Source organism: Falco punctatus (genome assembly GCF_963210335.1).
Source record: "Falco punctatus genome assembly, chromosome: 1".
Classification (NCBI taxonomy): domain Eukaryota; kingdom Metazoa; phylum Chordata; class Aves; order Falconiformes; family Falconidae; genus Falco; species Falco punctatus.
Genome location: NC_137580.1, coordinates 53,342,951 through 53,359,244, shown reverse-complemented (window position 1 = coordinate 53,359,244; position 16,294 = coordinate 53,342,951). Strand labels below are relative to the sequence as shown.

Here is a 16,294-nt window from a genome sequence, read left to right as displayed (position 1 = left end):
GCAGCACGGCTGAGCACGGGTTTTCTGCTCGCAGGGGAAACCTCCTCAGGAAATTGCCCGGCCTCTCCTTTCCCCCGTAAGCCTCCCGGTCGCCTGCCGCAGCTGCCCTCCCCAGGAAGCCTGCGGCCAGCCGCGGCAGCACGGCGAGAGCCCCGCGCAGACCGCCCCGCCCCGCCCCGCGCCGCCACCAGCCCCGCCCCCCCACCTCTGACCCCACGTTCCTTAGTTACCGCGCGGGGCGTCACTCCGGGGCTATGCCGCTGCTGCGCGTGGCGGCGAGTCGGGCTGAACCATTCACCCCGCCGCTGGGGGGACACCGGAAGTGAGCGCAGCGGCGGTTGGACTCGTTGCTGTAACTCCCTCCTGCGAGCTACCCTCTCCCCCTCCTCTCCGCGCTCTCGTTGGTTTCGTCCCGTAGGGGCCATAGCGACGGCGGGCGCGCTCGGGGAAGATGGCGGCTCCGGCCTCTGCGCCGCTGGCTGCTCCGTGAGCGCGGCGTTCGCTCCTTTCCCCCTTCCCCTCCTGGCTCCTGCACCCCGTCCCTCTCGGCTGCCCTCCGCCTCTTCTCCTTCCCCTCTGGGGGCGTAGGGATCATGTCGGACTCGGAGGAGGAGGAGAGTCCGGACCGCCAGCTCAAGCTAGTGGTGCTGGGGGATGGCACCACTGGCAAGGTCAGTGCCGGCCCCCGCCGGCAGCGCCCCGCTCTTCTCCGTCGCCGCGGTGCCCCGAGCCCCTTCCCTGGCCGCCCCCCTCAGCGTTTCCCGCCAGCTCCCCTGCTCAGGAGGGAGCAGCCCGCCGCGGCTTGCAGTCTGTCGCGCAGCCGTTGTCGCGATACCCGGCGGCGTGACGCCGGCTGACCGCTCCCCCTTCACTCCCGGCCCTGCGCTTCTCCCTCTCCGTAGCGTGTGGGGTGGGGGCGTAGCGGAGCGCCGGGACGGGCCCCGCCGCTGCACGGCCGGCGGGCTGAGGCGGGCGTCTCGCCGGGGAGCTGCGCTGCCGGGCCGCCCGCACCTGCTCCGTGCTCGGCAGCGAACCCCCTGGCAGGGCGTCCGCACCCCCGCGGAACCCGAAGAGGCTTCATCAGCCTTTAGACGTGTACGACTTTAATCCAATTTTCTTGAGCCTTAATAAAAGGAGCGGCTAATAACGTGACTGACGGTGGGGCTGCCTGGTACGGAGTTTCCGGCTGATCCGCGCAGAGCGGGTGCCTGGAGCGGCCGGAGCGGCCCGCGGGTGCTGCCGGTGCCGGCGGGGGCCGAGGCCGGGCCAAGCACGGGAATTCGCGGTTCCCACCGAAGCGAGGAGCCGGGGAGCTTGTTTAGCTGGGTCTCCAGGCTCTCCTCATTTGGGTTTCAGAGCTCGTACCCACCCCACCCCCCCACCCCCCCCCCCCCCCGAGGTAGACAGAACAGTTTGCATCGGTTTGAGTTACTGTTTCAAAGTTTGGAAAGGTACTTCAGGGTCAGTTTGCTTTTTTGTTTGTGACTTTGTGGTTTTTTCCTATCTATAATAGACATAATTAAGTACTACTCATAAAAGCTTTTTCATAAACAAGTTATACTTGTCTTCTTAAAAGAGAAATTTTGACAGAGACCAAAGAAGGCAAAAGGGAGGCTGCTTTCTTACCCATTTAAATAGCCACTGTACTTTACACGCATGAACATACCTAGTGCCGTATGTAGCCTGAATCCTTTTGTGAGATACACCTGAAAAGAGCAATACTATTGTGTGTGTGAGGAATACAGTTTTTCTTCCATCATTAACTTTTGAAAACGTGGGGAGACAGAAAGTCTGCCAGCATCACAGTTTATATGAAAAGTAGAGGTATTAGTAGAGGTGGTTTAAATGTACTGCCTGCCATTAATAGAAATAAGCTCTTAGAGAAAGTTCATGCGTGGTTTTGCTCACTTACTTCTGCAGAGCTCTATGAGGAAATAAAACATGGTTTTATCTCCAGTGATTCTAAACCCAGTCTGAGGTGGTACTGTATTCATCTGAGTCAGTAGATGGCAATTCCAAGCAGCTATGTGATCACAGGATTGACAGCTGAAGTGCTGTTTCATTGGTAGCATTCCCCAGGAGTTTTCAGTTCAAACTGAGGAATCCTTTCTCTACTGCTGTTTAGCACCTTGTGACAAGACCTCTCGCCAAACATGGATTTTCAAGCATTCTTGAGTTTTGATGTATATTCCTTCTGGTTCCTACCTCTCTCTCGGGAGCTGCCACTCACTGGATCTCCTACGGGCTCTAAGAATACTGTGCTTCAAGTGCAGTTTATCTTGCATGAGCAGCAGCTATGCTATGGTGGGCTGCTTTTCCTTCTGTCCCCCCTAGATGATGCTGTAATAGAGGCTTCTTCCAGCCATCCTGATAGCCTAGCAGCAAACACTTGCAGTAATAGATTTATTGTAAGATCTTGTAAAAATACAAGAAGTGATTGGGTCATGGAATGGAAGGGTAAAATGTACCTAGTACTGTTTGAAGCACCTCAGAAGATGAAATTGTTGAGGTTCCTCTCCTTTGTTGGCTACCTGCTCTGCTTACCTGTTGAAGTGTGTATGTCTGTATGTCTTCAACAACATAAATAGTCTGCCTCATATCTGGTTCACAGCTGATCTTTACATGGCTGCATACTTAGCCTCGCATTTACTGTGCAAGACATTGGTTTTTCTCTTCTGTCACTGGGATCTTTGAACAGGAGGAGTGTGGGAAACAATGGAATATATCTTAGAATTATGTCTTGTGTTTAGTGTGAGATGTTCATATTTGACTTCTTTCTATTGTTTGCCTTCCTGCCAAGAAAAGAAAAAAAAGTTTTATGTTCTCCCATTTTTCTCCCATTTGGCCATCTGGGGCTGCCTTGTCTTCAGTTCTTGGGGGGGGGGGTGGGTGGGAAATGTCCTTGTGAGTCAGCTGGCTGAAGGTGAAAACTTGTTTTCTTTTTCCTTGCTCATTGTTTAGACAAAACGTGATTCAGGTTCTGTGCAAGGGTTGGTAGCAGTTTAAAAACAAATCAGTGTCAGTTCAAGCTAAGAGTAATGTTTACATTTCCAGTAACTAGGGATTGCTCTATCCATGAGGCAAGGGAGTGGTATCATGCTGCTGTTCATTTGTTTTGTGGTGGCTGAATGGATAATTGGATTCTTCAGATTTTAAGGGTAGGAATAAGAACTGCTGGAGCAAGCTGTAAGAAGAGAAGAGTAAAAAGGGAAGAAGCAATGAAAGGAGCAAGACAGAATAGAATCTGAATAAGTATTAGGGTAAAAGAGATGGTAAGGGAACAGTAAATTGTTAAAAAGAAAAACTGATGAAGGCAAGGTTGGTTAGTAGGAAGATAATAGAGAATGATTTTAATGAACTAGACAAACTAGGAAAACAATCTGAAATCAGAAGTAGGAAAAATATGAGATGAAAATAAACAGCAATTATTAATAGCAGTTGGCTCTTTGATTTTGATTACAGGGAGGAATGTATGGAACACAGCAGCCTTATGCATCTAGATTTTAAATCAACCCACTCTTTCTGAGCCAAAATGCTTTTCCATTAAAATAAACCAGCAGTACTAGTATGGATTGAAAAAAAATGACATTATGGTCCAGGTATTTCTACTCTTGCTATGAACAGGTTGGCTTAGCATTGTTATATACTTCAATATTCATTTGAGCTAGAACTACTCTGATTTGCTACTGTTGAAAAAGTTTTGGGCCTCTGGAAACAAATCTTGGAGCTATTCATGGGAAGGGAGGTACTGAAAAATAGGTATGCAGGAGGAGCAAAGCAGCCAAGGTTCTGCCTTTCTGCCATCAGTTGCAGCTGAGACTAAACTATGGTAGCAGAAACATCCTACCTTTTCCTTCTTTTAACAATGGATGGTGAAAATGAAAGAGCAAATGCTTTGACCTGGTATGAGAATTTGCAGGAGCAGAAGCATAGGCTGGAATACAGAGTGGTGTCCTGCTTGCTTTAGGATTTTTTAGGATGTCAGATTTTTAAGCATTGAGCCAATTTTGGATCTTGTTGTTGCACATGGTCTCAAAAACTTAATCAGTGTTGACAAAAACATTGTTACTGTTCAGTCTTGCAAATGGAAAATTGCAAGTGTCCTGTGCGGATTGGCATAGCTTCATAGATCCATGTCTAACGTAAAAAAATCTTGGTAATTTTCTCTTTTTTCAGTACTTGGGAGTGGGGTGGAAAGACATCAGCTTCAGATGACAGAGCTACTTCCTTTGTTTGCAAGATATTTTGTCCCCCCATAAAGCCAGACTGTTCTCAGTGAGAAGTTCTCTTGTGTTGGACAGTTAATGTGTTTTTATGCTAGTTAAAGCATTGTTACTTAGTCTAGCATTTCTTTTCATTTTGCTTGTCTTAAAATTCTTGCCAGTAGGGATAGGACATGACTGAGGGATGAATGTTGCTGTTCTTGGAGAACAGCAGTGACATTCTGGAAGGGAATGAGGGAAGGGATGGATAGATGTTTGCTTTTTGGAGAGTGGGTTCTCAAATGGCTGGTAAAGTTGGTATATGAATAGAAATTCATAGCTTTGGAACTATGTGCTTGTATCCCATTGAATTTTGGTTTTAGTTTTCTTTCAACTAAGATGCTGTACTTTGGTGTTGCTTTCTGAAAGCTTTCTTCTGTAGGATTTTACTCTAAGAATTGTCATTGATGGGGTTTTCTCTACAAGCTTCCCTGTTGACCTGGTGAGTAATCAGTGTCAGTTAGAACTGGCTATTGTTGCTTGTTCTGTTTGATTTTCAATTTATTTCATAAATACTGTTTGCTATTTTTTTTTTCAATTTACTCTGTATGTAGGTGTTTAGGAACAGCGTGTCAGCAGTTTGTACTGTTGATGTTGTAAAATAGAAGCAAGAAATTGTCTTGCCTCACCTGTGAGGTTTAATTGCATGTTTCCAAAAGAACCTTCCCAAATATCCCATTGTATTTTGCACATAGAATAGTATAAATGTTATGTACTATTTTTTACAGCAGTCTTGGTTGCTGTATGTTAGAACCAAAAGATTATTTTTTTTGTCTGAAAGGAGGGGGTTTATAACGCCAACCTTCAGTAGTGTATTGCTATTTAGAACAGCATGTGAGTGTTTGCTTTGAAGTATTCAAGACAAATGTGTGAACCTGCCAAACTTGGTCTCATGAAAAGTCTGCTATGAAAGGTGGCGTCCTGTTTGTCTTAGTAGAGATTTGAAGGAACAAGGTCTTCTTGATATCATGCTGTCCTCTGATCTCTACATTAATGGCTGAAATTTTATGGATAGATGATAATTTTTTCATAAATGGTCAGTGATCACTGATTACTCTTTACAGCTACAGTTCTATTGAAACATTATTTAACTTTAGTTATTTTTTATGTAGATTGTACTCAACGTATCCTTACAGGCAAAACTGTCATGCAGAGTCTTTTATGGCAAGCGTGGCAGAGAACAATTTTAGGATTAAAGGGAGTATTTGTATTGTAGGGGTACTTGAATATGCATTGACATAACTTCTTTGCTTACTGTTGTGGAGAAGTTTGAACTGTTGCTCTTAGCTTAGTATTTTGTGGACAAATACTTGTTCTGTGAATAAATAGAGGACTCTACTCTGGTAATTCAACACCTTCCTTGAGCTCTAAGGTTTATTAGAAAAAAAAAATTAAAAAGGAGTTAGTCAATGATTTTCTGCTATAAATTCCTTTGCATTCAAGAGCAGAGGAAAACTGTTTAATAGAACTTTGCCATGCTGTTGATTACTTGCTGCTCTTATTGGTTGGCTGTTAATTGAATGTATGTTGTTTGTTTTTACTAACACCCCTAGAAGCCCTCAGGGAATATTGAGTGTCACAGAGTGATAAAGCTAACATTTACTGAGCCCTTAAAACAAGAAGGGAGTGGTTGCTTATTTAATGGGGATCTAAATTAGTGTGTTGGAGAATGTAGAATTCCATGGTATAGTCAGATGACGTTTTAATCTGTACTCTGGGTACTGGTTACTTTTCTGAAAAGGATAATTTCAAGAAGACTGGTATACTCCTGCAATGCTTTTATTCTTATCTACATTTTTAAGATCATGATGGATTAAAAATAATGTCTTTGTAATCTTGACATGCTAACTACTGATTAAAAGAATCAGTTCTACTCACTTTTTCAGGGCTACAGTCTAAATCTGTATTGAATTTTATTTTGTGCATGTTGTTAGTATTACTGTCACATAGCTGTAGGCAGAAGAATCTTCTCACGATTCATCCTCTGTGGTCTTCACCCTCTCCACAGTGATCTAAATATATAAGCATACTCATGCTATTTCTAGTTTACTTGCTTTTTTTTCTCCATTTATTTATTTTTTTTTAATCCTCTTGGGGTTTGAGTTCAGTGAAGTAAATGAAAATGTTGCCATAATCTTTAATTGATTTTTTGGATTACTTCCTAAACATATCTTCTCATATCAAAATATATATATATATATATATATATATATATATAACAATGGTAGGAATATAAATGTGATATAGAAACAAGAAAACAGTAAATCTTATGTTATTTACTTAACAGATAATTTAATAGTTGAATAAATGTTTGCCTATTCGTACTAGAGCTTTAACGGTGGAGCTCTGGTGATCGTGTTTTCATGCAAAAAAAAAAGTTACAATTTCTTCCTGTGTACATTTGACATTATCAGTATAATTTAGATCTGTTATAACTGTTCTATTAATAGAACTTGCCTATTCTAATTTTTCAGAACTATTGGCATTATTTTGCTATTGCGTTTTGAACTAAATGTGCTCCAACAATAATTTTTAATAAAAATTTATGTGACTTATCTCTTTGGATCTTGGTGAATGGAAAGCTGACAAAAAAAATTCCTTCTTGCCCATTTTGAGTTTTCTCTGACGGTGTGTTTTTTTGGGATGTTAGGATTTCTTTCCCCTGTTTGTATAAATGCATATTTAGATTTTTTTTTTCTGCAATTACTTTGTTTTTATAATTTCACATCATGTCAACATGAGATTTTTAAGTGTATGCCACTGATTTGATATAGGATGTATTGTATCTGTGTCATTCATTTTTAATATAGTATTTAATTTTCTCCACAATACAAACTTTTGTATGCTTTAGAATAGCACCTCTCTTCCCCCTTCCCTGCCCCCCCCATCCCTTTCTTTTTGGTTTTAAACTTTAGATTGTGGGATGCCTTTTTTTTTTTTTCCTTTTTTTCTCTTTCCTTTTTTTTACCCGCCTGCTTAGAGAAGTTAAATTGCTGGTGAAAGAACTAAATGCCTTGCTCCAATACATTGTGTAGGTTAGTTGTGTATCCTTTTAGTAGTATGTAGTAAAAGCTGATTATTATGTCAACAGTGTATTGTTTTACTTTCATAAATCCACAAATATAAATTGAAGAAATAAGTTTCCAAAGTTCCCCTTAAAGGAATGATTCTGCAAATGTGTGTTCTTAACATGAATTTAGTTTTTCCTGTGTCCAAGAAAGTACTTTTCATATCTTAGATTTCATGTGATCCTGAAATTCTGATGTATTTCTGACACGCTTTGGAGCCCCTGTGGGACTCTGCACGATGCAGATCTCTGTTCCCTCCCAGAAAGTTCATCTGGGATCAAGGTGTTCTGTACCAGAGAAGGAGCCTTTTTGCAAATGAATGTTTTTTAAAAATAACAAGCTCTTCATGTATGGATACTGTCACTTTAGATTTGTGTCTGTTTGAGCATACTAATGATACCTCATTCAGTTTTGTGTAGTATTTTGTAATATGACTGTCACAGTACCTTTGAAATACAAAGAAAATATGCACCTTGCTGCTTTGTGCATAAATCAGTAGCCTTTGCCACCTCCTCTTACTGTGTTGAAGCTGGCTGGAATGCTTGTCAATCCAAATCCATGAACACTGTTACCATGCATTGATGTAAAAAGTGCTTAACTGTATTTCATACTTCTGGTTAGACATCAAGATTTTTGCTGTTTAAAATGACAATTTAATTTGATATTGTTCTGTTTTAGACGTCCTTAGCTACACGTTTTGCTCAAGAAACATTTGGAAAACAGTACAAACAAACGATAGGACTGGACTTCTTCTTGAAAAGGATAGTATTGCCAGGTAAGAGAATAAAAACTAACACTGAAAGGTTGGGCAGAGTAAGACTTGCAGAAACAGATTCTTCAAAGTAACGTGTACTAAATAAGCTTAGTGCAGTGCTTTTTATGGCAAAATAGCTTATTCAGAGAAAAAGTTGTTAGTATGTTCTTGCCAGGTGACAAAAGGTTATGCATTTACAACATAGATCTTAAAGTAGAACACTGGATTCAAATAAAAGGAATGTTATCTATATTAATGATTTTTATTAGCTTTATTTGAGTGTACTTGCTGTCCATGTGGCTAGTGTAACATACAACAATGAATTGGAACTTTAAAAATACTCGTTGAAAAAGTATATGTGTTTTGAAAGAAACAGATATATATTTTTTTTTAAATGAAATATACAACTTATATTTGAGTTGTGTGAGAGAAGCATAATGCAGCTATGGAATTGCAGTGCTCTAATATGTGAATGCTGTTTTATGCAAGGCAGCATGAAATTGCTGGCATTTAATAGACCACTAAAATTTAGGGTCCCTCGGCACTCATAAAAATACAGTTTGAGCATTCAAGATGTTTCACTTCACGACGGCAAAGAAACTATTTAGATGCCAGTTGTAGCACACTGCATGGAAAATGCAAAGAAATAATTAAAACAGAATAGTTGCTGGTAGAAATTTGTCTCTGAACAATTGGGGGTTTGAAATAAGTCTTTTCACTGATTTGTGGTTGCTCCAAGTAGGAAAGTTTTTCATTAAATGCATTTTCTTCTGGCTTCACAAATCAGAAGAAGTTAGAAAAAGTATAGGTAATTATTAAAAGTTGTGAGATTTGATGAAGTTGATGCAAATTGGGTAATTCTATCTTTTTTTCCTTGTGGAGAGCGGAATGGGAAGCAAATCCAGAAATGAAACATTTTAGCTATAACCTGAAGTTCTAAGAAAATATATACAGTTCTTAAACTTATTTTGTTAAAATTATATTGCCAATAATTTCTTGATTATGTTTATATATTTTCTTAAGTGAAACAGAGTAATATTTTCAGACTATTCCTGCATTCACTATTTTGGTTTGGCCATTGCTGTACTTTTTTAGTATCTGGTGAGTGATAAAGTACCAAAGTTCAGTGCTTATTTATCCTTAAAATCAACAGAGGAATTTTTTATTGTCCTGCTTATGCCTCTAAAAATACCAGTGTACATAATACTTAGCAGCAGTACTTGCAAGTGGAATGTGTACACAAATCATGCAGTGTGCATGCTGAGAACTTGTATTTGCAAGTTTTTTTCCAGCTGTTAAGCATACAGAAGCTAGTAGTACATTACTGGGATTCTAAATATCCTTGTTGTGTAGAAAATTTGGAAAAATATCAACTATTGATTCATTCAAGTTTTACTTTTTTTCTAGTTTATTTTGTAATAAAATCAGAAAGTAGATGAAAACAGCACCAAACCAGCAACACTGTCTGCACATCTATTTTCCTCATTTATCATTAAAAAAGTAATAACTTTCATGGAATATATTGATATTCAGGAAGAAGCATTTTTGGTAGGCTATCATATTTTTGCCTATGTGTTTAGGTAAATGGATTTCTCTGTTTTATAGGTAAGCTGAACTGGTGGTGGGGAGTGAGAGGGAAGGAAGAGGGAGGGAGTAAAATTTCTAAATACTGGAGTGGGAAGCATTACTTAAGGAAGCGGATTTTTCTAATTTCTTGATTAGTTCTGGGTTTGCAGAGCTGCTGTGTTTACTTGAAAAGTTAATTCATACTGGTGCACAGAAATTATGTGTGTATCAGTAGGAAAAAAAGTCTCAATTTCTTTTCTTTAGTAGGGGAACTGACAAATAACTATGGTTCAGTAGTTCAATTTTTTTCTCCTTCTTTAAATATCAGCAAAGATTCCAGAAGTTAAAATTACTGATTTCTCAAATTGTACAGAAGTTTACATTAGGCTGCATTAGAAATGCATTTTAGCTTGTAAAATAAAATACTGGTTTTTCTGGGTTTTTTTCTTTTTAAAAATAATACTAGTGTTTTTCTCCAGTTGTTTTAGTAACTGATGCAGTTTTGCAGTGAAGTAAATATTTTACATGGTAATACCATATGGTTTAATACAAATCATAAATCCTTTGACTAATTTTGAACAATGTAACTTTTAGCGTTCCACTGTTAACACATTCTCTTCATGCAGCTTGTTCAAAATACGTTTTTCAAATGCAAATCAGTTTCAGTGTATTTGTTGATGCAGTATCTTGTATAGTCTGGATGCAAACACGGTGTAGATTTTACTGTTTAAATAGTGTATCTGTTAGTCAGAGGGTCTGCTGATAGAGATTCTTAAGAGCCACAGTTGAATACTTTTAGGAAGGCTGTGGGTTCAGTTCAATAAACGGGATTCTTCTGTTAAAATTCTTTTGTCAGTGCAAAAAGTGAGCAGACTTGTGTTTTTAGTTCCATCTTGACTGTGCAGCACTTGAAGTAAGGTTAACCAGTGCACCAAGTATACTTCTGCAGGATCACTACTGAATCAGCCCAGTGGCTTCAGTTCATACTAGAAACTGTCTAGGTACTTCCACTGTGTTGCCTCAGTTATTTTAACTTCACACTTGTGCGCATTTTCTACAGAGGAAGGTGCTAGTATTCTACAGAGTGCTAGTGTTTTCTTGTTCCTTATCAATATATTACTTATTATTTTTATGGCATTCTTCAGAATTGTGTATGTTAACCTTATTTCTAAGAACTGTCTTATTATTATGTTGTCATTCTCCAGTTTCTATGTTCCTCTTAAAACTGTGGAAAAATAGATTCCAATTTTTTTGCAGAAAACTTTATGTGCTACTATCACAGTTGTTAATTATATATTTGCTAGGGAAATTGTCCAGAGTTTTTCCTCCTGTCAGAATAATCCTAACATCCTTCTTTCTCTCCCAAAATCAATTTGAGCACAAAGCAGATATTACAGGACCCAACTGAACAAAAGGGAAAATGAAACATTTTGCACTGGAGAGGATCAGCATGGATTTCGGTAGTTAGCAAAGTCTTAATTAACAACCGTGTCACCTTAAATGAACATTGCAACCCTTTTTTCCCAATTTCTTGTTTCTGTTTTTTAAGTTGAACAGTCACTGTTACACAAGTTAATTTAACTTCCTGCATGAAAGTTTCTCAGATAATTTCATGGAGTTATCCAGATACTAAGCCCAGTATGCTGTGCATGATTGCTGCTCTTAAGAGCAGATATGAAGTTAGAAACTTTCTACATTTGAACACAAAATTAAGCATCTAAAAATTGTTGAGTTTGAAAGTGATAGTATTTATAAAGCGAGAATATTTATAAAGCTTTTTTTCCAAGTAGCTGGCATGAATGACATAATACATTTCCAGTAGAATACATACAACCAAATTAAGGGTAGAATACTGCAGCACAGTGAGCTTTTGTGCATGTTTAGTTTGTTTACCCACTAAAGATGCATAGTCATTTCAGACTGCGGATTCACCAGTTTATCCATGCCAGATGCTTTATGGAAGGCTTTCCTGCATTATTTGCAGTCACTTATGTGCTAAGCTTTAGAAGTAATTAATATATAATATATACACTGTCAAAGCAAGTAAGATTTTTATTGTATGAAAGGTTGCCTTTATCAAACTGGAGTGTTTATGATGTATCTACTAAGCTCCATGTAGAAATTCTTTATCTTAAGTATTAGATAAAACTCAGTGTAGCTTAAAGGTACTGTGAATAGGTTGTCTTGCATTCATCTCTATATATTTGAGACCAAAGTAGCAGTTTAGGAAATCTGCACTTTTAACTAGATTAAAGCAAGATTCATCATAAAAATATAATGTGGTATATTTAATACCACAAGTAGTGTATTCAGCTATATAGTTCTAACTTGCTGTTTATATTCACCTAGTGCTGGGATATATTTCCACAGAGCACACTTCCTTGCATAACCAATGTGTTTTAGTTATAAATTGATGGCAGAATAGATCACATTCTGTAAAATAAGGTTGTTAATAACATAAAATAGTTGAATTAAGAGTGTATCTTTCTTAGCAACTCAAAATAATGTGTTCTTTTTCACTCAAATATTTTGATATGGAATATGTTACATTTTTTTTCCCTAAATCTAGGAATAAAATTAAGAGGCAGTTATAATTATTTGTGAGTACGTAGAATTGTTATTAACATGTAAGTCATGTGAGTTGTATGTAGATTAGAAAATTCGTCATCAGCCCTTAGTGTATTAGAGTTTGGTGCTTCCAGGTAGTCATACAATTTTGAAAACAGTTCTCTCCATGCAAAATGAGCCAAATCCTATTAATATGTTTGTATGCATGTGGTGACAAACTTTGTTGTGTGTATGTTTAGGCTGTGAGTTTGAGTTGTTAGCTGGCAGAGTATGTATTTAGACTGATTTCTTGTTACTTTGTTTTTTAAAACCTGTTAACAGTTTCAACATAGCTTGACTGTTTAGAGTAGAAAGGAAGATGTTTTCTTGATGTAGATTCTTTGAAGATGAAGTTATGCAGATTGTGTCCAATTTAGTTGTCTGCTTTGGGGTGGTGCCTGGAGGAAGTAATCATGCTTTGCATCTCAACTTGTATGTATGTCAGTATTTCCATTTTTTAATCTGTGAACTATATAATTCTTTATAGTACTAAGAGCATCACTACCAAAATGCAATTAGTGTGAAGTTTTTCTCTGCTTCTAGATTTGTAAAGAAAATTTGTAGGGGTGTGTATGATACGGTATGAAATAATGTGGTCAAATTGACATTTATTGTGTTGCCTTTCAATTTAAAGTACTGTGCTATAGAGCTTTGTCCAAGTTTTACATATTTCTCTGGTGCAATATCTTATATAATTTCTGGTCAGAATGTTATACTTTATATGATTCCAATTCTTTTAATATTCAGCATGTTGATATCTAGCTATAGTTTTACTGCATCTTAATGACTTAACTGGACACAAGTGACTTTTTTCCAAATAATACGTTCATCTTTGTGTTGAAATTTAGTTACTATTTATTGAATACTGGTAAAAAGCTATTGTTATTGATATGCTAGAGCTGTATTACCTGCTGTGATAATATATCTTTAATTTTATTAGTATCTAAACTTTCCAGGTTACACTGTATCTGTATCATTTCTTTTTCCCAGGAAATCTGAATGTTACTCTTCAAGTGTGGGATGTAGGGGGACAAACAATAGGAGGCAAAATGCTGGATAAATATATTTATGGAGCTCAGGTACAGTATAACTGCTACTAATAATTGTATCTATAGTAATTATATAAAACTCACTGAAACATTTTTCTTAAAATTATATGTATCTTACAGGTTGTTGGTTTTTTTTAAATCTCAAAAATGTTGAATCTCTGCTTAGGCTAAACGTAATTTATATTCACATGCAAGTCTAATTTTGGTATGTAGTTAGTTTTTTAGAGTTGACTTAAAAAGCAATGCAAGAGTGCATTTGTAGATCTGTGTAACTCCCAAGAAAATATGTATGTTTCGGTGCTTTGTGTCCTGAGTTAAGAAAAGCACTCACAGTAGAGTAAAGTCTATTTGGATATCCACATGGTAGATAGAGTGGCTGCTTTAGAACAGATGCCCCCTGGGGGGAAAAAGTAGAAGGAGGAAATTAAGAGCAATCCTACACCGTTAAACTCATACATGCAACTGGGGTTATAAGAGGGCAAACAAAAGGAGGCAACCAGGTAGCTAAATATTTTTGCAGAACTTCTATCCAATGAAAATTAATTTTATCTTGAGGCTAGCTAAGCAACTTAAAGTGAAGGATTAAGTAAGAGCTAAAGATTATAACAGTATCTTGGGTTATGATATGATTTAGGAGGATGTACTATATGCCAAATTTCTTAACATGAGTGATCCTAGAATGTACTCGGTTCTTTAATTTGGAGTTCGTAACAAGAACAATAGCCATAACATGTTTTATTATGTATTGTTGTATTTGTCTGAAAAGAAAACAAACACACTTATTTTTTCCTCCCAATATTTCAAGCAATAGGAATGAGGAATCCTAAAACTTTTGTTGGACAGAAACTTTGTACTAGTAAGTACAGCACAGGAATGGCTAATTAAGGAGATTAGGATTTATTAGTTAAAGGGATAAACCCAAACTTGTCTATTTAACATTTTTTCACTTTCAAAATACGTCTGAATGTTTTTAGCTGTTGCATCTGTTTTATAGTGTTTTATAACCTTTTCTTATTTTTTAATAAAAAATGTTGTGCTGTCCTGTTAAAGATCTACCAAGCAACAGGAGAAAGTGGCTTCTGCGACAGAGGGAATTTGATTACACAAATTGTTGCCATATGCCCAAAGTAAACTCAATGAAAGAAATAAAAGGCTATTAACTTTTTCTGTATTTAATTTGGTGATAAACTTAGAAGTTTCTTATCAGCAATAGCAGGTCAAAAAGTTAATAGCAATGCCCCAAAGTAGTGAAAAAGTTGGTATCAGCAAGTTTAAAGTTAGAAAAGTTTGATTTTTTGATCATTCCAAACACATTATCAAGAAAACCCCCTACATCTAATCTCTTCTCCTTTAATCCTCCCCCAGCCCTCATTGTAACCCTAATTTTTTTTAATGAACTAATGGCTATTCTGTCTCCCATTGTTGGCATGTGTTGCCAGTGTCTGTAATAGGCTTCTTACCATCAAAGCTGGTCTGTAACACACTCTTCTGCTAGCTTTTTAACAGCACCTGTTAAAGACACATAAAACTATCTTCATTTTCCTCTATTCATGAAACAGCATCAATAGTTCAGAAAGGCACTGCTTTCAGTTTATTTCTAGGCAGGAGCTTATTTCATGTTGAACATCTGTAGCTTTTTAGAAGAAAGCTTTTTTAAAGTATGTATAAAAATTCCTGTGCATGGGCAGCAAAGCAGCAAGAAAGTAATTGGGAAGAGCTAGCATGGAATTAGCAAGGGTAAATTGTGCCCAACCAACTTGATTGCCTTCTGTCGTCAGATGATTGTCTCTGTGGAGAGGAGAGCAGTGGATGTTATTTACTTTGACTAAAGCAAGGCCTTTGACATTATCTTCCACAGTATTATTACGGAGAAAATGTAAAGATAACAGACTGAATGGGTGGGTCTTAACGTGACTGAAAACCTGAATGGACAGCTGGACTTAAAGATGGCCCATGGCTGAATGTCAGATTGGTGCCTGGTTGTAGTTATATTCCTTAGGGGCTGGTACTGGGGTCATGTCTTTTTGTTAATTCTTGAAAAATGGAACAAAACATTATTTGTAAGTTTGCAAATGGCACCAGACTGGGGAGAAATGGTCATTGTGCTGGAGAGTAGAACTGTTATTGAGAGAGACTATGACCAGCTGAAGGAGTGGACCAACAGAAAACTTGTGAAGTACACTGAAGACAAATGCCAAGTCCCCTGTACCTGGAACAGAGTAACCTTATGTAGGCTGGAAGTCAACTGTCAAGTGTCCAGCGAAGGGCCATAAAGCTGAGTAATGGACTGGAACATCTCTCCTATGAGGAAAGACTGAGAAATCTGGATTCTCAACCTGGAGAAGAGAAGGCTTATCTGGGGAAGGGTGCAAAGAAGATGGAGTCAATCTCTTTTCAGTGATGCTCAGTGACAGGACAAGAAGCAGTGGGCACAAACTGAAACAACAGGAGGTTTTGTCTGAACATCAGGAAACACTTTTTCACTGTGAGCATGACCAAGCACTGGCATAAGCGGCCCAGAGAGGTTGTAGACCCTCTGTCCTCAGAGATATTCAAAAGCCATCTGGACATTGTCCTGGGCAGCTGGCTTTACGTGACACTCCTTGAACAGGGGCATTAGACCAAATGAGCTCTAAAGGTCCTTTCCAACCTCAGTCATTCTATGAAATGGCTTTGAAGAAAAGAAAGCAGAGGTCCTACTGGAAAAAAAAACACCCAACAGTTGATGAGTCAGCAATGCACCCCTGCAACAGTAAAAGCTAACTGAATACTGGGCTGCATTAGTAAGAATGCAGTAGGCAAATCAAATAAAATTATTATCATCCTGCCTGATATATTTGAGGCTATATTTGGAGCACTGTGTTCAGTTTTGGGTTCTCTGGTACAAGAAAGCCTTTAAAATACTAAAGTAACTGTAGCGAAAGTTGCTATAAAAGAAGTATGTGTACCTATGGTGTGTTGCACTTGGTCAGCATGTGTGGTGCAACT

At 38.3% G+C, this 16,294-nt stretch overlaps 1 protein-coding gene across 9 annotated transcripts in view; it reads left to right on the top strand.

The window, feature by feature from the left end:
- The first annotated feature begins 327 nt into the window (after positions 1 to 327).
- Positions 328 to 16,294, top strand: part of RAB28 (RAB28, member RAS oncogene family) — a 91,346-nt gene continuing 75,379 nt past the window's right edge. For 4 of the 9 annotated variants that reach the window (XR_013931284.1, XR_013931285.1, XR_013931286.1 and 1 more), the window contains exons 1-3: positions 329 to 671; positions 8,009 to 8,105; positions 13,248 to 13,336. Coding sequence is in view for 5 of the 9 variants with exons in the window: in XM_080407567.1 (XP_080263693.1) it covers positions 594 to 671; positions 8,009 to 8,105; positions 13,248 to 13,336 (264 nt within the window). In the remaining 4 variants the exon portion in view is untranslated. Of the gene's footprint in view, positions 672 to 8,008; positions 8,106 to 13,247; positions 13,337 to 16,294 lie in introns of all 9 variants that reach the window. The other 5 variants (XR_013931287.1, XM_080407570.1, XM_080407569.1 and 2 more) reach the window with 3 other exon arrangements.